At 37.3% G+C, this 25,048-nt stretch overlaps 1 protein-coding gene across 1 annotated transcript in view; it reads right to left on the bottom strand.

The window, feature by feature from the left end:
- PCCA (propionyl-CoA carboxylase subunit alpha) overlaps positions 1 to 25,048 on the bottom strand; it is a 201,998-nt gene that overhangs the window by 98,967 nt on the left and 77,983 nt on the right. Inside the window, exon 14 of the mRNA XM_031059546.1 lies at positions 7,598 to 7,700. Within this exon, the coding sequence (XP_030915406.1) occupies positions 7,598 to 7,700 (103 nt within the window). The remainder of the gene's footprint in view (positions 1 to 7,597; positions 7,701 to 25,048) is intronic.

Raw genomic sequence — 25,048 nt, 5'->3', positions numbered from 1 at the left:
AGAAACACGTTTGAAGCGAGGTGTTTCTAGTTATGGGTGAATGAAATGAGAATTGAGCTGCAACAAACGGACATCCAGTCTGTATGAAAGACTAATTAGATCCATCTGAGAAGCTGTGTCTAAAACTGCTTCACATATTTCAAAGGAAAGCTCTTCTAGTCTATCTTTTGAGAAGACTACATCAAAACATTTAGTCACAGCTGACGCACATCTATCCACGACAGGAGCACTATTTTTCATAAGCCATAAAAGCTACATTTAAGTAATTTTAATAGTCTGGTTTACTTAAAAATTAAAGGAGGGGGAAAAAAGCAGCAAAGAAATTCACAGCTAAGAAAGGAACTCAAAACAGCAACAGCTTTGTACCTCCTTATGCCAAAGCATCAAGAGATCCCCAAAAAAAGAGTCTTATACTGAATATGAAATGTGCTAAAATTTGCTCAGAGAATAGAATTAAAGCTGAAGCAGCATCCAGGAGCTGCAGAGTTAACTATGGCTTTTGTGGTAATAAGCCAGGCTCTTAACACTATATTAGCATTCTTTTAAATGCAACTATTGCTTTCAAGTGCACAAGGCACAAAAATAAACTGAAGCAACACCCACACCTCAAGGTGGTTTCAGTCTTACACCAAAAGACCACAGGAAGACTAAAGGGTGACAGGACACATTAAATGCTGTATGCCAGAAACATGACTTTCTGAAGAAAGAAAATGGCATGTTATTGTTCTGTATTGTTACAGAGCTTCAATTTATATTTTAGTTTACTGCTCACTGGAATTCCTGGAACCACTGGATCATTACCCATGAAAGAACATAGTCTCTATTTTCATACCACAGGAATTCATGCTATGAAGCCACCTGTGTGGGTAAAACTCTTCATCAGGTAATTTAAAATTAATCACTGTAAAAACCTAATTCTTCTGCCGACTAAGGGACATATTTTAAAGCAGTGAAGTCTGATTCTAACACAAGGAAAATATACATCCCAATTGGCCATGCCTGCTTTTAAGACATTTTGCATTTTATCATTTCAGATTTTTCATTGCATTTTATTTTTAGAAATGTCTTGTAGGCTACATACCAGTGCCAGACCATGTTATTGTGAATTTTTAGCACAACTACAAATCTCCAAAAGCTACTACAACCAAGCTATTACACTGCTCTGACACAGAGGGAAGAGAATATTTAAAGCCACACAGTGAATGCATTACTCAAGTAATTCGAATTCCCAATCCTGTAGGTATTTTTAATTCCCAGCCCTGTAGGTACTTTCTCTATATGCTTATGGAGTACTGTATGAACAAACCCATGCCAAAAATCTCTCTTTACAAAGCAAATATGTACCATCACATACTAAACTGGCATGGTATTTAAAAAACTGTACAATCCAGACACACTCTGCTTCTCCTCTGGCTTAATACTAAAGCACACCTAAGTACATACAAATATTGTACAAGTATACTCAATATTTATCTGTAGTTCATGTAAAGGATCCCAGCACTTAAACTTTCTGAGACATTCAATGAGGCAGAGTGGAAATGCATACCAGAAACACTCAGTTCACAAGATACTGAGGCCAAGGCCACTTTCATTAAAAAACCACTAAGTCAGCAGTCACAGAAATGTAGTAATTAAAGCAGTTGCCACAGAGTCAAAACTCAGGGATCAATGCTGTCCTCAGATTGAAACATTCAAGTGCAGAGTGCCTGCCTCCCAGGAGCACCTGTCCCCACCCCACCAGGATGCTATCTACCCTTACAGTAAATCTGTCACTACAGAAAAAGGAATGCAGGGTCTGTAAAGCCAGAGACTCCATCAACAAGCAGAAGCACAACTACTATAGCCAGTGCTTTCCAAGCACGGAAATTAGGGGTTTTGCTCTTACCACAGCACTAGATTATGCATACTGCATTAAAGTGACATTATACACAATACATCATACACAATCTCTGAACTAAGAGATTGAAAGTATGTATACAACAATATAGGTTTACAACAATGCAAACCATGTGGGAAAAGACAGGGCAAGTTCTCTGCTTACAGCTGTAAGGATTATCTAACAGATCTTGCCCTACCCACTAGTGCCTTTAGACATGCACTTCCCTTTCATTCAAACTAATATTGGACATGAGAACAACAACACAGTTTACTTCAAATATATAACATGCAACAATATATACTTAGAACTAGTCTAAGTCAAAAGTCTTCATCTACTGCTTCTAGGGAAGTATTTTAATTTGTATTACAACTGGCTGCCACTCTTACTGTTTTAATTCCTACAGGTATTTGCTTTTCATCCCTATTAATACAGCACTCATATTTCTTTCATGTGTCCAATAAGTTATTATGTGCCTGAAGCACACCAGAAATGTGAAATACTAGTAATACTAATTCTGGCATTTTATTGATTCTCTTAACAAGGTTAATAATTTTATAGTGATAGATGGGCAATGTTATTCTTAATAATTTTATAGTGATAGATGGGCAATGTTATTCTACATGGACTGCTGGAAAGACAGAAGTTAATATGCACTGAATTACTATCCCACTCCATTCACATTTGTGTGTAAGGAATTAAATGTGAACTAAACTTGCTTACAGCAACTTTCTGTATCATTGCTCTGATTTTCCATTATATTATTCCTTGTTACACTTGATGCTTTGCATACGTCTGTTTGATTTTTGGGTGGTATTCTTTCCTCCCCCCAAAAGAGAATTTACAATACAATGAAAATATTTCCTGAAGTAGTTTTCAAATAAACTTACCCATCAGTCATGAAATTTACAGTAAATAAATACACCAAGGTTCTCAAAATCAAATGCTTATTATATTTGAATTTGAAGTCAAAGCTTAGCTAGATAAACATGAATTCACTAACTAAAGCATTCATATAAACATGCACCTACTCTATATTGATCATATAGGATAAATTCAAATAATGATGACAGTAATGCTTTAGATTTTATTTTTATGCTGGCATTTTGTACTATACAATAGGTTTTCTCTTAGAAATATTAAGAGGTACACAGGCTGATTTTCCACCCACACAGGTATCTAATAAATTCTTTATTTCTCAAGAAAAAGATAGGGAAAAAACACTAAGTTTTTTCCTAAAAATTTCTTAAAACTTTTATTTCCAACTGGACTGAACAAGCTTCAAAAAATTCTTCTTGAGATTTCATATCTGTACTACATTTATCTCTTCTTAACCTTGGATTTAGGAAGTCATCCAATGTTTTGTGAAAATGGTAGCCCATTCTAGTAACAACCTGAATTAAGGAATTTAGCCTTCTCTATTCCTCTTATTCAGCATTTGACCTATGCAGGTCCCTCTGGAAATATATCAAATTTCCATTTGCCCAAAGTAACTTCTGAACTATGACACCTTATGCTTAAAAAAATAAAAAATAAACAACTTCAATGATAAGAAGCTACTTTAAAACTGAAAACATCTGGAAATTCTTTGACAACTAAACTGAGAAGATGAAGCTAAGCAGTCTGGGAAGGTATGCATCTACTACAGAGATGAAGAACACTAACAGGAAAGACTGCTTTCAAACATGAAAAAGGAGAATAACAACCACTTGCAGAGAAAACATGCAAATCATCAGTAAAGATTTCTCAAGACAGAGTATTCCTACACTGTAGCAAATAATCAGAAAACACATAATGGCAAAAAGATTTTCAAGAATTAAGTTTATTGCATAGAATACAGTTACAAATTCCTCATTGAACTAAAATTAGGTTGGAAGGAAGGTTAGAACTAAATGACCTTTAAGGTCCCTTCCAACTCAAACCATCCTATGAATAAACAATGCCACCATCACATGGAATTACACCATCCTTGGTGGCTGACATCTGGTTTTGAAGGGCCATATTCATACACTGCAGGGAAACCACACAGATAACCGGGTTTCCTCAATATATGTAGGTTCCCATTTGATTTTGTCTCTCCCACCCCTCAATACCATGCAGAACAGCCGAGTTTTATAAAGGAAGAACAGACTCCAACCTGCAACAGCAAATCTCAATCAATGAAATAATAAAACAAACACATTTGATACCCAGACTAGCAATTGAAAATGGCAAGAAGGGCAAGACTCTTATTTGTAATTGAAGTAAACAAAAGATTCCAGAGTCTGGTGGTGGGATGCTTCTGGGCTTCTCGTTGCTGTTTTGCATTGCTTGTTACTGTCTCATGTAAAGGAAGGTATTCTTCCTTCAAATTCTATTTTAGCAGCAATCTTGATTGCAAGATCTTTAATTCAATTGACAAGAGAAAAAATTTTAAGCATAAGAGAACACTAATCAAAGCTAAGAATCTGACCATCTGTCCTCTGAAAAACTAAGTGGTATACATGACAAGCAGTTAGTTTAAAGATTCTTCTAGCAATTAATATATAGAACAAAGAAAAAAAGAATAAATGACATTTACATCAATTTAGTTGGCAAGTTCTTTGTACACAAGCAAGCAGATACCACCAAAGCTGCTAAATTTTATTTCTCAAGACAGGTCATTGGAATCTTTTCATTTCAAAAGCATTTGTTATGTTGATAGGCTACCACCAGAAACAACTGTCTGGTACTGAAAATTCTAGTACAATAATTTTATATAAACTTAAGTACTAGTATATATGTTGCTGGCTTCAGAATAAAAACCAAGTTACTTCTATTTTAAAAGAAAATATATCAAATTAGATTCACAGAAGTTTTCAACCTCTACTGGAATAATAAAAATTAATATTTTAGTTTGCAGTGCTTCAGGCAAAGAGCATCGTTCACACTTGTTGACCACTTATCCTTGAAATCCTTCAGTTTTGGGAAGCAAGGCTGCTGAAGTGGCCTAAAGCCAGCCCCCATCAAGGACCTCTGTTACAAACAAAGTAGTTAAAAACAGATGGCTTCAAAACTCAAAATTCTGAAAAATAAAGAGCAGCGAAGAGCAGTTAACACTGCAGAATTCATCAGGAATCTCGTGCTAAAGGAAGCAAACGGCAGCTGACCCGTAGTCCAGAGAGCTGCGGAGCGATGCACGCGGAGCCGCGGGCAGGGAGCGCGGCGCGGCCGGGAGCGCACAGCGACCTGGGAGCTGGGACAGCAGCACAGCCACAGGGACAGAAAAGAGTCACTGCTGGAAGGGTCTCTGTGGTAAACAGAGTAAATCAGGATGCAAATGCTGCTGTGCAAAGCACGGTTTGCAGCGCGAGTAAACTTCTGAAGGGGAATGTGAAGGTGGCCCTCCCACTGGGCTATCCAACTGCACCACAGGTTCAGCTATCTTCATCACAAACCATGAGGGGACACAACCCACAAAGGCAGGAGCCTCTGTCACACCAACTTAATAGCAAAAAACTAAATGCAGAAGTTCAAAAAGTGAGGCTTGTGTTTCTGATAGCGAAGTTAATAAAGCAAGCTTCGAATTTCCCCTTTTTTTTCCTCATGGCATGTTACACCTCCTGATCAGAGTCAAGATTTCTCATTCCTAGTCTCAACTCTTCTTTGAAGTTTTAAGGCAGTTGGTTTTCCATTGTAAAGTTTTGAATAACAATTCAGATTTTTGACGGTGCTGTATTTACTATAAACTCTTATCTGCACCACAATCACAGGAGAACACCAGGAAAAAGAAAATTACTGATGAAGAATAACATGTCCTTTGCTATTTATCCAGTAACAATAAAAATCAGTTTAACTCTAAACAACCCTGCTAAGAGTCAGCTGCTTTTTACATGACTAAGCTCAGGTGCAATTTTTAATACACTTTATATGTATTTTAATTTTAATACACCTTTTAATACACAAATTTTAATGCACTTTTATATCCTTATAGGTATATGGTTTCAGTGAAACAGAACTTCTCCTGAAATCCACCTGATGTGATTTATTTCACCAGGTATTTTCTAGATACAAATAAATAAGGAATTACATCTCCCCAAGTACACAGGCATGATTAGGGTGGAAATAAAATGCAAAAGCAATTGTCACAAATCCCTCTGACCCAGGCTTTTAGGCACACAGCTGGTTCTAATCCAGTGCTTAGGCACCCCTTCTCTGACACTGAGGGATGCTCCTGCCTTCCTGCCTAGCAGTAGAAGGTAAAAGCAGTAACTTACTGCAGGGACACAAGGATATGAGAAGGAACTTTCACATTTGTTATTGTTTTAATAACAAACCAAATGATCAGAAACCAGACTCCACATACACCTTGTCAAACTGGTTTATACTATAGCTGTAATTCTCATACTGTTGCAAGACATCACAACTGTTAGCAGCTCTATTTAAAGTGAGAGACAGGTTTGAACTCCAGCAAATCTCTAAAAATGTGTGCACGTGTGCAGATGTATGCTTGTGTAACTGGCTGTGCTAAACAGCTCCCTGGTTTGGAGAAGTCTAACTATGGGAATTAGACCTCTCAGCTCACAGCAGCCAGGGCTATGCAACACTCACAGCAACCAGCAGGCTATCCCCACAGCAGCAGGCAGCTCTTGTGCTGCAACAAAAAGGTGGAAAGGCTGAGGGCAATGACTGCTCCTGGAAGGGCTATCTCTGTCACACAAGCCAGTGCCAGCCCAACTCTAAACTGGGCTGAAACCTGACAGAGGTGTTCTGTTCTTTGAATGGGCTGTATCCAAGCACACGGGGTGCCTGTTAGGAGTATTACGTAGATTTAAAAAACTACATGCAGACTTGGCCTTTGCTTCTGAAACAATTCAGCAAGTAGGGTGTGTCACTGCCATTCTAAGAAAATCTGCCTCATTAAGCCCCTTTTGAAACCTTTTGCCTAAGAGTCAACAAGTACTGTACAAGTCAAATGCCTATTTAAAAAAATTAAAATCTCATTTTGGTTGTGGAATCACTATTAACAGACATAAAAAGCAGTTCTCCTTATAAACTTATCTTCTTAATACTTCAACCAGCTTGTGTCTTGGCTTTATTCTGCTGAACAGCTGAATTACCAAACCCAGCATTACTATTCTTCTACTGTCATGGTCTGTCCTCCTGCCTTTCATGCTAACAACATTAAGTGCTTAAGCAATTACCTTAGAACATTTGTAAAAAGCAAAAGTTTATACACATTCATCTGAAGTGAATAAGCACATCCTGAAACACTGGCATTTTACTATGACCACATACAGTTCTAGCACAGAGTGCTGAACAATGTCATTCCACGATGATTGCTTATTCTATTGGCTTAGATCTTTGATTTGTTTGTCTAAACACTAGCTTAAGATAATGCAATTTTTGTCAACATTGCATTTGTTTTCTTGCTGTCATATATTTATAATGGGGTATAAGATGCTACTTCCAAACAAGACACTAAACAGAATAATTCAGAAACTAATTTAATAAACAAATATATACGAAAATGTTCCACAGGCGTGAACCCTGAGAAAAATCTCAGTACACTATCTGAATCTTTTCAACTCAGCACTATTTAACTGTCAGGGTCTTGTTTGGTAATTAACAGCAATGCCTACTAAAGACAAACCACACATCTATCCTTAGTCAACAAAAAGATGAAGAATTTTAGCAGGTGTCAAGGATAACATATATATTGACTCAATGCACTGAATTTCTTAGAAAATGAGCAGAACTTACAGAAAATGATGAGCCATGCTTTGAAACTGCAACTGGGTAAATTCCATCTCCTAGATGCACAGAGAGCTCCCAGCTACTTCTCTTTGATTTAGCAATAGGAATTCTAAAAATGAAACAGACAGAAGAAAAATTTTTAACAGAGATTTCATGCTTCTCCCAAGTTAACCAGAAGCACTTGCCTCATAGGATGGTCCTGAAGGATATAAAATATCATTAATCTATAGACACAGTTGGAGAGCATACTTGAAAAAAATATGTACTAAATACTTCTTTTCTGTCAAACAGCATATAAGGAGAAAATACACTCTTACTCTCTTTCTAGATTTGCCTTGACACACTGGGTATGCTGATAAAGTTATAGGAGGCCCTTGAATGCAGCCAGCACTTGCTGCAGAATTAGCTCAAACAGGATGAAAAGCAGATGAGAAAGTGGGTTGGCAGGAGAATAGCAACAGTGATAACTGGAGCAGTCTTTTCAAGGGCAAAATATAATCATTATTTCTTTAATCTCATTCTCAGTAAACCTTAATTAAAAGCCAATTACAGACAAAAGATTCAGCCAAACAAGTAATACAAGTAATTTTATAACTAATACACATTTTTAAGTACTCATCCACAGAGCCCTTCAAGCATACTGAAAAAATAATGATGTATCATCACAGCCCACATGGAGGATTATACCGATTCCTGCAGCATTCTGTGGCCGCACCATTTATCAAGTAACACAGGAAACCTGAATCTTTTCAACTTAAAAAAGCACATACCTGGCAGCAAAGGAATGAGAACTGAGCCTCCATTCTTCGAAATTCAGAGTGAAACATGCAATTTTCAGCTATTTTATTTAAATGTATATTCATTCTCCACTTCCTCATTCTAACTTCTTGAGTCTCTCCCACTTTGCCATAACAACTGGTGTCCAAAAGTATACTACAACTTCTCTAATGAGGGGTTACCATGTATTACCATAATCATGCACCACATGACCTAAAGGCAAGACAGGAAGGTGTGATTTAAACTCCATTAAAAGAAAATCACATTTTGGTATAGCTTTTCTTCGATATTGACTCTTACATATTTAGATTTTTCTGTAAGAAATTCGTAGGGATAATAATTTTATCACCTTTATGCCTCTTTTAAGGATCATTTGTGCTATAACATGAATCTATTGCATATTATAGCACCTACTACACCTTTTATTGCAGCCTGCAGAGTCTTAAAACCTGTAAACACATTATGCCACATGGATCCTCCAGAGGATTCAGGTGACCAGTGAACCACATGTCCCCATAGAGAATGCTCAGGTTTCCTGTGGAATCAACAGGGAGAAGCACCTGTGAGGCCTCTAGAGGCCACAGGAGAAGAAATTATCTGTCCAAGCCAAGGATAATACACTGACTTGCCAAGGATTTCAACAATTATTTTAAGAACTTTAGGTGTTTAGATACCTGGAACTTATAAAAGCACAAGTTCAAGTACTTAATGAGGCAAGGAGCTTCCAAAAGTTGTGCCTTGCCATGTGCCTGAAAAGGGGAAATGGAAATGCTAAATATATCAGACACAAATAGATGCATACTAATCCTTAATTACTTTTGGATGCAAGCCAAGTAAGGCCCACACCAAATTTCACCAAGCACCTTAGCTCACGTCTATCACTACCCTAGAAGTTCACAAGACAGATACTGAAAATAACCTGTTCCTGTGCTAACAATGTCAAGTGTCACCTTTCACATTTAATACAGTAACAATTGTCAAAACAATAAATCTGAGGAATTATCTATGGTTTATTGGGAGCAATGTCATTTCTCAGCAACTCATATTGGAATTCCTGTATGTCACCAAACATTTAGACTGGCTGATAGGAAATGTGACAGACACAGGAGTTCCTGAAGAAGAGGAAGAGGAATTTCCTGCACAGGTAGCAGGCAGCAAGCTGAGAGATGTTTTCATTGCACTTCCTGGTATCAGAGCACCAGTAAGGGGGAATACAGACAGCACCTGCTTAAGTTCTCCATGACACTCCACTGCAACAACCAACAGGATTTAGTGGTTTATAGCAACTTCATATTTCTTACATTAAACTAGGACCACATCACAAACTCAGCTTAGTAGATCTGCTTCACTGGTGTCATGAGATTCCTTACAGCCTTGCTGGCACAGCCCTGCTTCATATTGCATTTGACTGGAAGTGACCTCATGAATCTGGCTGCTGGCCATCAAAGGAAAGACAGTCTTGCTCTCCAGCAGGGATTAATTTTTGTTCAGTCCTGCCTTGCTGAGCTTTGTCAAGTGTATCTCCAAACAGGATGCATGCCTCTTGAAAGGCATGACTATCATCACTGCTTTGCCTGGGTTTCAAACAGCCACACAATTCCTCTCTCTGCAACACCAATGGCCAGGAGGGCAAGGTCCAGAGCTGCATCAAGTCTACAGCAAGTTGTACTTCCCTCCTGGAATTGCTAGATCCCTTTACACAGGGACATTTTTCAGCTTTGTTAATCAGCTTTGCCTGTGGTTTTGTAACTATAACTGACACTGGCTAGGACATATACTTATGTGAGTTCATGACAATCCTATTTCTTCATTAAACCAAATTCCCTTCAAAGAAAGTATCTTGTAGTAGACTCCATTTTGATAGGATTTGCGGGTAGGGAACGTTCATATAAATAAGGATTACAAAGTCCAAAAGTAAGGATCAAAGTCTAAGTTTGTTTAATATGAAAACGAAGTTGCTCACATCCATGAACTACTTTAGAAATGCAGAAGTTTCTACCAGGCTAGGAAGCAAGATTTGTTGTGGGGTTTTCTGTTGTTTTGTGGTGTTTGGGGTTTTTTAAATCTGAGACATCCAAGTGCATGGGAAATTATATTTGTTCTTGGCCAAGGTTGCTCCCTTAGCTGAGAAGACTTTTAAGTCCTCCCAAAGAAAGCATCTGAACTCTGAATATATTTCACACTAGTTCACAGAAAACTTCCCAAACTTCTGGCTACTCTCAAAATATAGAGCTTTCAAAATTCTACATAATGGGCTGAAATCCAACATACTGTATTCACAGAAAAAAGGATAATCCCACTGAAAATAAAAATAGTGTCATTTTTGCCATCATAAAAAACACAAAGAAAACATAAGGCACTTCCCTTCCAACCCTAGATTCAGAGTCCACACAGTATGTCTTTCCTAGGGTTCAACAAGCCCTCCCTTTCCTCTCTCAGTTTTGGCAAATGACATGCCATCCAATAAAATTACTTCATGTGCCTATAGAGATCACTGGCTGCAGGAAGAAACACAAGTTTCACAGCAAGATGAGTGCCAGGTGGATGGGGAGCAGGGCATGGAGAACTGTGAGCTGCTGATCCTTGCCAGGAGCATTACACACAAAGGGACAGAGAAGAGCAAAGGCAGCACGACAGCCACAACAACAGGAGATGATGGGTGGAGAAGGGGGTTATAAACTCCTTCCACACTAAAATGGGCAGTTCTGAACCCCTCCACTCCAAATTGCCTTCTAAGGGAAAGCATCACAAGCATAGGAACACAGCTGAAGAGTGATGGCCTGGCTTAAGTCATAAAGGCTTTACTCAAAAGCACCCATTACAAAAACATGTAAGCAACACAACAAGAAAAACAGCACCATTTGCCTGCTTAGTTATTTATTTTCAAGCGCTACTGCTGCTTGTTCAACTAGAGATGATGTCTGTGTAGAAATGTATTATGTCCCTTTCACCCCCAAATGCCATGTGTGGGAGAGGAAGACACTTGAGAATAACACAGCAACCAAAGCTCCTGGTTTCTTTGCATGTTTTCACTGAGGAAAGCAGACAACTGCTAAAAATTTTAGGTCGACACATCCTTACTGTGCTCATGGAACACATTAATTAAACTATTATCTATTCTAGTCAAAAACAAGTAATGAAAGAAAACAGACACTCACAAAAGCAAATCAAGTAAAAACTCTGCCCTGGCCATTTTGATTGTCACCAATCAATCAGATAGAAGGAACTCAATAAAAACTACAATTTTCTGCAGTTTGTGGCAAATAAACTTCCCTCTCCCTATTACCACTGATGACGTAAATGAGATAGGGTGTCACCAGCTCCCTAAAGGATCAGAAAATTGAGTATAGATTTCTATATTTCCAATTCCAAATATGTCTTCTAATGCTGAGGTGGAAAACACTTAAAAATTCCTCTTCACTTCTGATATTTTTGCTGCATAATACTTTATGTAAACAGAGAAATCCCAAACTATCATAACAAATCCTCCCGTTTGAAAGATTACAAGCGTTTGAAAACCACATTATATGACACTCCATAAAGCTGTTTTTCAATTGTGCAATTACCTATTCAGCAGTTAAATAAAAGTGAAATATTGACTTAAAACAATGTTAATGGTCAAAGAATCATTAAGAAATCCTTCATCATAACTTTCACAGCAGGTGGCCTGTAAAATGATCAAGAATAATGTGCTGGATTCTGTAGCCACCAAGGTCAGTTTCTGCATACAAATCTTGCAAAGGGAGAAAAAAAGACCTTCAGAAAGTGGGCCATTCATCTGAACCAAGTTCAGAGAATTTCCAGCACTGTGAAAAGATATGTTATGCAAGCACATAGATGTATTCAGTGGGGGTAGACTGAACCAGCTACATGGAGACTACAAAGGAGCCCTCCCATGGCTCATGAATAAGTCGAGGAAATGATCAGAAAAAAATGCAGAGATGTTTAGACAGATGGCCCACTTAAAATGCCTGGGACAGGGCATAAGCAATTTTAATGAAACTTTAGATCTACCATATAAATTGTTTCTTATTTTCCCTGCCCTCCCCCCACCTCTCCAAAAAAAAAAAATAATCAAGAAAGGCAAATAGAAATTCAACAACTCAAACGAGAGCCTATCTTGCTATGAAAAAAAATCCTAAAAAAACCACAAACCAAACCACAAGAAAAAATTAAAAATCAAAAAAAGGGAAGTAAATCTCGCACTTTTAAGCATTTTTAGTTTAATAAGTTCATATGCAAAAAATATCCTTCAGAGAACCTTCAACTATCAGATGAATATAAAAGCAGGGAATGGACAGATTAAAAGAATTCTAAACAGAAGTGTACCGCCAAACAAAACACAAATCTAAGCTTTAGTATCTGAGTACTTTCAACACTTTCCAACATAAAAGTTCATCATCACACAGAAAAGATAAAAGCAGCGCTTTCACAGGATTATTTTAAGAACCAAAAATTATGTGCAAGGAACCTAAGAATCTGGGAATATTTTATTCAGCAATTTGAAGTATTTTCTGTATCTATTCACACACATTTTCTACATATATTCAGACTGGTCCATCTATACATATCATGTGCCTTTTTACATTAAAATAGGTTCTCCTTCTTCCTGCTTTATATGTGCATACATATATGTGTTCCCCTTTCACTGTGAATATGAAAATATACCATCATTAGACCAAATTATAGTTCTTCATATGTCATACAAAATAATAACCTCTACTAGCCTGTGTGCCAGCTGATCAGACAAAGGCTGAAAGAATTACTCAACAGTTATATCAAAAAGGTTTTGCATTACATTTTCTTACATATCACATTGAGATCAATAACAAATATGCATATTTATAGCCTATACTCGATTTGAATAGTGACCACAGGAAAAAATGAAATTACACGGAAGGTAAACTATAAAATAAAAAGCAATGCTTTAAAAGGATGCCATGGAGTGCACTGTGCTTTGATTCAGAACAGCATACATCTGGATGCTCCCTTTTCCTTCAACAGAAGCTTTTCAAGCAATTTGCACTGACATAAGAGCCTGCAATCCAGTGACCAACAAAAACCTCCAGTACCTTCAGCAGTGAAACTCAGATGTGGGCCAAGGAAACAGTTATAAATCCAGGGTGAATTTAGCTGCCCAGACCTAAAAGTATGGCTCAATGCCTTTCATCTCCATTTAATTGAGAAATAACCTTGCAAAGAACCTGAGCTCACCCTGGCTAACCACTTACCCTGTTGGAGGTCTCTAAACCTGCAGTGCATGGGTCCTGCAAAGAGAAACACCCTAACCCCAATGTTTTACAGCCAGCATCCTCAGCAGCCTGGCAGGGCAAGGAACTGGGGGCTCCTCTGCCAAAGCTGTCTCCACAGTCTTAACAAGAAATTATCCTTCAAAAATGCAGGCAACAACAATTCTAAGTTTCTTGAAAGATCTTTCATGGCTCTTTTAGCTTTTAATCTATCGGGTAAATGGAGCAGGATTGCTGTTACTGCCTGTCTTGATATAACAAAATCATGTTTGCAGAGCTTATGTTCAAAGAATCAAAGATCCACACTATCAGTCTTCCTCAGCCTGTGGGGGTTCACATCCACCTCCCATCTCTCAAGAGAAAGAGTCAGGGCTCAGGTAAGCACTGGGGAACTCACCACCCTACCCCTGCTGATGGTAGGAAGGAATGAGAGATTCGTGGAGACTTAGAGAATTCATGGAGACTCAGGTTTGCAGCCTGACTATGCGTTCTTTGGGACAAAAAGTTTTGGCACTTGATCCTAATGCACTTTGCATTAGTAAACTGCAGAAAACACAGTAACCCTGGGAGCTGCCAGTAGAGCCCAAGACCTCTCAGTTTCAGAAAAGGGTCAGACTGCCCAGTCCTTCAGCAGGCAACAGCACACCTTGAAAATGTCAAATAAATAAATGTAAAATATATCTGAAATTGATTTCCTCTCCTATGAGATGTTAGGAACTACTTTAGTATTTGGTTTATGTTGGAAAAAGCAAATGTCACAGACATTAATGCTGGATAAGAGATCTTGCTATTTGTCTCATTGCAAACATTTGTGAAATAAGAAGCAAGGAACACTCAATTTGAGCGCTCGCAAGTACAGAGAAAAGACATTTATTTTTAGTATAATTTACAAGTCTGTGCTTCTAATCTGTTTTTTCAACCATCTTTTATTTACCAAAGGAGGAGCCACTTGCAAGCAGGTGTTTTTAATCAGATCAGTCAACAATATTGACTTATGCATGCTAACAACTGTTATGGAGAGAAAAATCTAAAAATCCGTTTGTCATCAAAAAAAGCTGGGGCTGTCTTTCCTCCAATTAAAGTATTTAATTTCATAACTTTGCTGTTTTCCAAAACATTTTTTAAAATTTTTATTAAGAGATAACTTTGGGCAGTTGGCAAAACTAATAATAATAATTTACTCTGTAAAAGGAAAACCGTAAACGCCTTTTCCTACACAAATTTTCCCTTATCTCCTTAGCAAAGGAACTTATTGTGCAGATATTTAAGAACAGTCTTACAATAATTATCTCACTTTCTTTTTATGTGCAAAGAACTTCAGAACAAGCCAATGTGATGGAAAAGAGGACTAAAGCTCTTCTGTTAACATTATCCAGTAGCAGTTATGCACTTTCATATAACATGATGGCATTGGGATGCAGCTGCCTGTTGGGCAGTCTGTTTCCTACACCTCCATTCAAAGAAGGGCTGTTCCCAGTAATAATGTGCTATTTTTCACTTTGTATTAAGTTTACAATATTACAGGTTTGCTGTCCACATAAAAAATAGTCAGAAGGAAATTCTAACCTACTAATATGAAAATGAGGTGAAGTGATTAAAAATTACATCTAAGTTTGATAATTAAATAATCCAATTTTACTTCTACATATAAGACTACTTTCCATCTCTCTTTTTTGAAACATCCAGGCAAACTTCATGCTAGGTTTGCTGCACTCATCTCAGTGGTGAAACCTGCCTACTAATCTTGAGCTCAATTGCCACTAATAGCTGTAAACCTGAATCAAAACACATTTAGTGCTTTAATCTGTCATCCCTTCTGTCAAAATTTCAGTTATTCATCCCCTTTTGTAACAGAAGTTCTGGAGAGTGTGCTAACTCAGAAGTAACAGGACAATATGCAGGGGCTGCGAGACTATCAGTGCTGTACCTCAGATCAGGAGTTCTCAAAGCAAATTATCCCAACCATCTGCACTTAGATTGCTCTGGATCACATTGCACAATGGTCTTGGGATGTGCAAAGCAGTCCCTTTCTGATGAAGAAAGGCAGAAACAAGATTCCAGAACTGCATCCAGCACACTCAAGTCACAAATGGGCATTCAGTTCACAAGACTAGACTAAATCTAATCAAAAGTCAAATACATACAGTGAGAGTATGAGCTCCTCATCATGAACACGACAGTACACTTGTACTGGTACACTCTAATGACAGCTAGATTAGTTTTTGAAGAATCACTTATTCTCATGAAGAGATTTTGATCTTAATGGTTATTTCTGCAATTGTATTGCCTCAAAATCCTAAATTCGGTACTTAAGTCTAGATACAAAGGGGAAAAAAAACAAAAAAAACTCTGACATTTAAATTCAAGCTCAACCCCTCTTATTTAGTTGCCCCAGTAAAAGTTATGTTAAGAAGTGTTTAATATCTACCAGCTCCTGCCAGCAGAAAGCAAAGAAAATACTATGAAGTGCAGCATATTTGAAAAATTGTTCTGCAATTGTGGAGGAGAAAATGCATATTTTAGAATAAAATTTTAAAATTCCATTTTGAAAGAGTCATGGCCTGAGCTGCTTCTATCTTTTTAGATAAGACCTTCTTGAACAGATTGCCATTTCCCCAACTATCACTAATTTACAAACTTAATCCAAAAAACCACATTAACCTATCTCTTTCTTATTCAGAGATACACATTTGACCCACAGGCACTAACAATAAACTGAAATACAGTGTTTTCTTAAAGAACAAAGTTTTTAAAACCCAGGATAGTGAAACTTTTCAGTACCTGCTGGACTTACTAAAGGAGGCACACTATCAGGAGTGAGAGACAACTACTACAGCCAAAGGAAAAGGAAAGACATCAGAATAAAGCCATGTCTGAGGAAGTTTGGCAACAGCACAGAAAGCAAGAACACTGACCTTCTTTAAGGCCCACAAGGAACACAATGTGCAAACTAAGGAAAAATTTTAAATTATACTAGCTAACCAAAATAAAACTCCCAACCTGTCTTAGGCCAAACTGCAAACACCTTTTTAGAGAACTTCCAAAAATCTTTTGAGCTTTTTGTTAAGAGCTGTGTATTGAATGCTGTCTTTCTTGCGGTTTACAGTTTCATTTAGGTCTCACCCTTTTGATCTGCCAGTCCCCTTGGAACTAACCAGACTGTATTGCCAGAAGTATGGAATTTCTGCCAAACTTTGTAGGACTCATGATTTCACCTGGTCTCTCTAAAGCCTGTCAGATATGCAATATCCCAAGTAATTATTTAAAATAGAATTACCCCTTTTTTTTGTGCATCTTGGAAAACACAATGCTTGCACCAGATTTCAGTAGAGTCCCAGAGTATTGTAGGAGCTCAACCATCACACAGAGCTTATCACCTCCCACAAACTTGCTGCAGCAGAACCAAGAGTCAATCCAAGAGCTTAACCATCTCATGCCAATGAAATCACTTTGGGAATACAGCTGTATTGATCATATTTTCCTGTTGTGCTTTCTCCTCTATAAGAGACTTAATTCAGGCAATACATAGAATGCACATTCAGGACAGCCCACAGTCCTGCAAAAGGATGACCACATTTTCCTTGCTAGCCATCCTACACACCATAGTGTAAGAAACAGAAGCTGGCCAAGAGCTGGGGTTCATTTGGAACAATATGTTTTTCTAGACAGGGCCTGGCTTTTCAAACTATGTGCACAAGAACTAGTGCTGGGTGACAACACAGGTATCAACCATGCATCTACCAAACCACAGGTAAATGAGATTACAGCATTTGGCTAGAAGTACTCAAGCCAGTTCCCAACAGGCAATGTCACAGCTACTTCCTCCCCCCTAGATGTAAGAAATGTGGCATATTTCACAGATTCTAAAGCTTTGTTCTCTGTTTCTTCTGCACTAGACTCCTGTGAAACAGATTAATGCCACTAATTCTGTTCAGTTAAAGAAAAAACCATAGCAGATGAGAAAACCCCCAAAAGTTCATTAAAAATTGTATTAGATAACATAAAACATGCCTATCTCCAACAAGCACTCGTATATCATGTCTAGACAATTAGAGCCCACAGCAGACTCAGTGATTCTCATTACCTTGCACACATCACCCCTACACCTCCAGCTTACATCCGGCACTCACACCACCCAAGCTTTCAGCACCTCATATTAACCATCCTTTCCCTTCTTAACTAATGCAAAGAGAAAGGTACCTCTCACAATGAGTTAGACCTGAAATTGGCTGAACTACCTTTAGGTAATGCTCAGCTATATTTTTTACATTATTTAGGCACTACAACTCTCGGTCACAGAAACACAGGCATCTAATAATTTAAGAGTGATACATACTCAAAAGATTATAAATATCTGTTGCCCTCTATGTATTTTCATCCTTTTAATAAGACGTCTGCCATTGTTCATATTATGGTCTCACAAGTAAATAGAAGAAAGACAGTAAGAAAAAGAATGTGCATGGACTTCCAATTTTGCTCAAATTATGTACATCCGACCTGAATGAAGGAATTTGAGAATTATTAAACTAGAGTTGAATGTGAAGGACAAAAGATTTGTAACAGCTAGTGCCTCATTCTCAGTACTAATACAAAAACTTTTGCCCACTAAGCTTTCTGCTAAGGTCAGAATTAGAGAAGCCAGGCTGTGCAGGTAGGATGAACCTTATTGAAGATGGTTATTTTAGCATAACATGATCAATACAGGATGGGGACATAAAAATGGCTATACTGACTGGCCTAAATATTCATCTAGTCTAATATTCAATGAAAAACAGTAGAAAGTTAAATAAGGTATAAGAAGAGCAAAAGAATATAGTTACACTTCTACAATGCGCTTAACTGTAAGTTCCATCTCCTTCCTTTCCTTTCTGCCCAGACAATTAGCACTAATCAGTGCAGTTCAGTAATTCACAAGGCAAAGAATAAATGTCCTAAATACATAAATAACATAATATACTAAAAGGTACTATATAAGTACATTCCAAAATGCTGTGGAAAAAACAATTTTCTTTAAACGTTACCGTTTACACATCCAATTACTATTTAATGAATATAGTTACACATAGATGATACTGTAACTCTTTCTATTGACCCAATATATACATGTTTTTCTGTGAATGTTTCTATTCCATGAACAAGCACAAATAAACAAATTGTATGTTGATCAAAAGGACATTAAAAAGAACATTAGGATTCTTCTGACTCAAAAAGACACACATTTTAAACAGAAATGCTAAAATGTGAAGTAAAACTGCAGTACAAACATGAGGAAGATCCAAAATATTTTTGAAATACACTTTCAGCTGTAGTGCATGGCAGCTGAAAGAGGATACCTAAAGATGATGTTCAGAACTGATTCTCACAACTTTGCCTTCAGCCCCAATCCTTCCTGTGCACTCACCTGCTGAGGGAATCCATACACAACATCCATGTTCTCCCTCAGCCCAAAGTTTCCTTGTTTATACCCAATTTTATTTTTCTAAAACGCAAATTACTGCAGCCCCTCTGGACCTTCCTAGGGGAGACACACTAGCCTTGTGTGCTGATTTTGCCTAGGCTAGAGGTAATTCTCTTCATAGCTGGTGGCTGGGGTTAAATCACAAAAGTCCTTATCTCTGAAGAGTTATGCTCCACCCTGAGCCTATTTACTCAAAAGGGTTCACTTAAATACAAGGGTTAAGTCTTGGGAAGAGGCAGCCTGTGGTAGAGGCAGACATGCAATGTCCAAGATCAAAGAACAGAGAAAAACCCACAGTGAATAGAGGAATAAGGAGGACTTAATATTAGTAAGCATCTTTAAATGATTGTGATTTGAGGATACAAGTAACAAGAATAAAGGCTTTGCTGCAGGGGAGGGAGCAGGGCAGGCAACAAAGAATTTAAAGAAAAGTGCTCTCACCAGCTCAAGGAAACAAACAGTAGAGTTGTCTACCGATGTTAACAGCCAGGTGAGGACCTGCTTTAAATTTCAGTGTCTGGTAGAAAAATGGGCAGCAGGGCCTGGAGAAAGCCATTACCATGTCACCAAGGTACGTCACCAAGGTACATCACCATCCCTGCCACCATCATGCCAGAGAGAGCAGATTCAGAAACACATATCAGGACACACAGGGGTAAAGACAAAAGCTTAAAGCCTAGGAATCCAGTTTTTTTTAGAAGTATTTTTTTTAAAAACTGGAATTAATGTGCAAATAATTTATTTGTATCATCTCCCTACTAACTGCAGAAAGACTAATTTTATTAAGCACCACAGAGAGACAGGATAAAGACCTGTCATCTCCTTTCTAAGTCCATGGGTAAACATCCCTGGTTTCAAAAGAATGAGGTCCTGTGCTGTTCTTTCCTGCCTAGTCTTTCTCACACTAGAGGCTTTGAAGATACATGTTAAAGGGAAGCCACAGCCAAAACAAACTCCAAGCACCACATCTAATTACACAGAAAAGAATGGTCTGTGAAAGATATTAAAGAATCATCCATAATCATAAAAGAAAAAGTCATCTGAGCAATCTCAACATACATCCAGGGAAAAATATCTGGGTCTCTGAATAATTATGAAGAAACAACAGAAATCAATATTAAGTATTTTTTAGTTAAGGTACCATCTATTCCAAGTATTCCATTGAAAATACAATGGCATATCCACGCAGCTTTCCTTTTAAGATTCACAATACCTCCCAGTTACAAAACCAAAAATATACAGCTACTATGGAGGTAGTAGATGACTGATTTTGAGTTTGCAAATATCAGGGATGAGATTCAAATCCAAGATAGCACATAGCAACACTATTAGCAATGCTACCTCTCAAATAATTCTCCCACTAGAATTATACAAAAATGCATTGTCACAAACCAGCAAATAGGCCTGTAGGTCTTACATACAAAGAAATGAAAAATATTTAGCATCCCTTGGTAATGCACATACCAGGAATATCTTAAAACAAAAGAAAGATCTCCAAGACTTCTGAGACAAAGGTAGGGCTTATTTTTCTCCTCAAGAAAATGTCTCTTCAGTATTTTGATTTAAACACACACACTAAAATTATACAGAAGAGACCCACCTCTCTGAAAGATGTAAAGTCTCAGCTCAATCTTGTATGTTTACACTTTTAGTCTTACCCTTAAACAAGACTGAATTGAGCATAACCGCACTGAAGGTTTAGCTTCTAACACTGGCATATCAAATTTCAAGTCAACAGCTCTTTTATTTAAAATATGTTAGATAAAAAGGTAATATGCTCTCTGTAAAGAGTTCCCTGGAGGTTAGAAGAACCAATAAATTAACTGTTACCATATGCTTGGCTCCTTTTGGCAAAATTCAGTAACAAAACACTGCCAAACCTCTTTAGGCGAGCAATAACATTTGGTAGCTTATAGCACAACTTGGGAAAATAGAAAACAGGGCAGAAAGCTTGGAAAATAATAGAAGAAACTTCATTTCTATCCTTCTATAGTTAGCTACATGCTGTTGGAAGAAAAATTCTAACAGAGTCAACTTTATGGGTCTGATCTATGACAAACAGTTGTCTTCTCAAGAAACACACGCTGCCTAGTACAGTAATCAAATATTCCATATTTGGCTTTTCTAAACAACTAGAGATATGAATGACCTATTTTGAAAGCAGGAAGGTTTGAAAAATTAGTATTCTGAAGTGTTAACATGCATACTATCAGTGCTTCCATTATGGGTTTATTTCATTATAAATTAGAAAGTCTGGGCTTATTTGCAATGCAATGTTCTTAGATTTTACTTATCCTAAAATTAAATACTTCCCACCCCTTCCTCCTATATCTTTTATACCTATGTAATTGAGATTAAATTGTGACAGATAAAAAAACTTTAACAGTACACCTCTAATTATAGTTATAGACTGGGTATTTTCAGGACATCTATTACAGACATTTTTTTTAATACCAACAAAAAAAAGTGAGGGCAAACCTGCCTGGTCCTATTCCTTTACCAAAACAGGCAGGGCTTGCTCTGTAGCATCAGTTATAGGTAATCAATATTTTTTCAAATATGAAAATGTCAATTTTTATTTTATTTTTGTAATCATCTATGATAACACAAATTCATTATTGTTCTTATTTCCAATAAAATGGTTATAGCCAGTTCTTCATGCAATGATGGTTGGTATGTAGATGAAAAACAGATACTTGAAAATCCCATATTTCTTTAATCAACTGCATCATCCCAATAAATTCTAATTTTGATGTATAAAAAAATACTTGTTATTCAGCTTACAGTTCCACACACATCTGGCAAGCAGTGTCAAGTAGGCTGACATGTATAGGCCAGACATTTCACTTCTTAAAGTCATGTTATTGCATGGTTAATCCTATATTTGCATTAATTTGATACAAGCACTTACAGGTAAAAATAATCCCAAAGTATAGGTCTAAAGATTATAATAATAAGCCTCTGGAAGGTTTTACCAGAGGAAAAATATTTTTTACCATTCCATGGATGTTTGCCTCATTCAGCCATTTGGGATTTTATTAATAATCTTCTCATTACTGTATTCATCTTCCAATTTCTTATTTTTTATTTTAAGTAAGACAATTTCTGTGAAGACTTGACACTGAAATCAGAGACTTCATTACCCTGCAAAATATATCCACATTTTAAAGTATTTAAGAGGGTTAAACAAAATGCAAACATTTAATGCAACATTAAGCATGTGAAATAAAAACTTGATTGCCTAAAGCAAGCATGCTATGCTGTTACCCTGGTGACAGGTTAAAAAAGGATTGTGAGCTGAATGGCTGTATGATATGAAATTAAAATGTTTCACATTGAACAATCCAAAATGAATTGGGAAAGGTTAGAGCAGAGGAGAGAGAAATCAATTCTCCAATGGCAATGGTGAATGGAAGTGAAGTCTGAATAGGATTTGCCAGTGGGGTGCAACAGCTGCCAAATATCCTGCAGCCAAAGAATTACAATAATACTGATGAAGTGTGCAAGAGCTTTTGGAATCATTGCAGGGAACAGAGAAATACTCCTACAATAATGAGGCCATTCTGTGTCCCATCCCACTTTTGCAGTTGAATCAAAGGGAAAAGAAACGGTTGAAAATTGTAATACTGAACAACAAAGGTATAAATTAATTACCTATCCCTTCAATCAGTATCTTGTATTTAACTGCAGCCTCTGTGAACATGAATGAAGTAAGCATGCTAAAGAATGGACAAATCAAGACACATACATGTACAAGTATGCAGACAATATTGAATGAGAGACTTGCTTCCCATATATTTTGTTGACAGTATTTCTACAGCACCAGCATCCAGAATAAGCTGTACACTACACAAACAAACAGCAGGACACAACCAGTGCCTCAAGGAACTACACAAGGTCAGGTGCTGATGGTCATGCTTATCTTTAATAATCCTAGAAAAGAAATATCAGCAAAACTTCTCATGCGAATGCAATTACAAATGTATTTACTGAGCTTAGAGTCCCAAGAGGTCAAGAAAAACATTGCCCTTCCATAAAATTATCCTAGACAACTTCATTTCTGCCCTTGGAAACTCCAAGTAAAATACACAGAGGAAGACAAAAACATATCCTAAAAATACCTGTGAAATGACCAGGGAGCACATGGCAATAAGCACACACCTTGTCAGTTTTACAGTTTCACGCATACACATTTTACACACAGACAAATATTAAAGAACAGGTTTAGGAGGTGTAAACCTGCAAGAGAGGAAATAATCGTTGGGCTAATAGAGGGGATCAAAGTAAATTAAATAGAGAGAGGTCTTGTAAAGACAGGATCTTGCAGAAGAGGTCATAAGCAAAGCACAGATGAGAAAAGGGCCAGATTAACAACTAAAAAAGGGACAGGAATTTGGCAGCACAATAGAAAACATTCACATGTCTATATTATGCAAATTCAAGTTTCAGCATTAAGTGAACAGTGTTGTGGTAGCTACAGAAGCTATAAAGCTCTTACAGCAGATGCTGTTTTCCCAGAAGACATGGTGAAAATAAAAAATAAACACAGAGACTTAGCCAGGTCCATTTACTTCAGTGAAAGCCTTTCCCACCAGCAACCACCTCAGCAAGATGCGGGGATCTTCCCAAGAGATGTTCACCAAGATTCAAACTTTAAGTAATTATTATCTTCATAATGATTTCATAATGGTTAGCAACTCTAAAGATTGAGCAAGTCTGGATTTCTGAGTGCCCAGAACACATTTTTGCCTACAAATGACAGGGATAACAAGCTATGGAAACTTCCCATGATAGACTGCTCTATTCCTGGAATAGCTGTTTAGGACTCATATGGAACATACAGCTGTACTTTCAAACAACTATAGAAATACCTTATATTACCTGTGTTTTCAATCTGATTGCATTAATTAATCAAAGAAAAAAATACCATATATGGACTCTGTAGAATAAATGCTACCTTAACATCCCATTCCAACTTTTATATTTTCCATAGAAGTTCATTCCCAACTGGCAAAAAATGAATGTTTCATTCATTTGCAGCTACTTTTTTGTTTCTAGCACATATAATCCTCTTTCTGTGATAAAAAACTGAACAACTGAGAAGAATAAATGATACCAGATTCAAAGACATCTAGAATATTATATAGGGCATCTGGTTTTGTAGTTATTAAGCAAGATTACAAAAAAAAAACCAAAACAGTAATGACTCACAAGAGGTCAAAAGAACAACATTAGATAACAGCTAGAGAGACAAGAGGGTTACCACAACCAGAAAAGCTCATTATAAACAAGGATTTCACATGAAAAAGAGGAGAACGGGGCCTTAGTACCTTGCAAGTCTATGGCAAAAGAGAAGACCACACAGTGAATAATGGTGTGGAGCTGCAGCAGTTACACAAACATACCAAAGACTTTCAAAGGCCTAACAGTAAATCATGGGAAGAATGCTCAACTTGTTGAGCAGGGGACCAGAACAGTAAGGATAAGGCAGTGTTTTCATGAGCTAAGGATGACTGCATAACTCCAAAGTGGGGGAATGAAGAAAGCCACAAGTAGGCTGGACTTGATCAACCGTACCAATGCAAACAAAGTAGTTTATCTCTATATAGAGGGTATCTGTAGGATACATAAGTATTCATCTTTAGCAGCACTTGCAATAACTTCCAAGTTTATGTTAATACTAGAGTTCTAGGGAAGAAATAAAAAATTCAATTCACATAATACAATTGATACAGTTCAGCAGTGCCTGTGCTGAAATTAAGAACTCTTTCTCTTTCCAAGAGGCTGGTTCAGATGACTCCAGTGAATTTTCCTGACATCATCTTCCTTCTTTTTAAAATTAATGTAACATAACCTTATTTTGTGCTGCTCCAGCAGTGCAGGAGAGCCAGAAAGCTTTGCTATTGGGCAGCTGATCATCCTTCCATATGGGGAAGCCCTAGGCTGGCAAAGAGCTGGCTCTGTCCCAGACTC

This window comes from Geospiza fortis, unplaced genomic scaffold (genome assembly GCF_000277835.1).
Source record: "Geospiza fortis unplaced genomic scaffold, GeoFor_1.0 scaffold84, whole genome shotgun sequence".
NCBI classification, from domain to species: domain Eukaryota; kingdom Metazoa; phylum Chordata; class Aves; order Passeriformes; family Thraupidae; genus Geospiza; species Geospiza fortis.
Note: the sequence above shows the minus strand (reverse complement) of the source record. Positions and strands in the feature narration are given on the sequence as shown.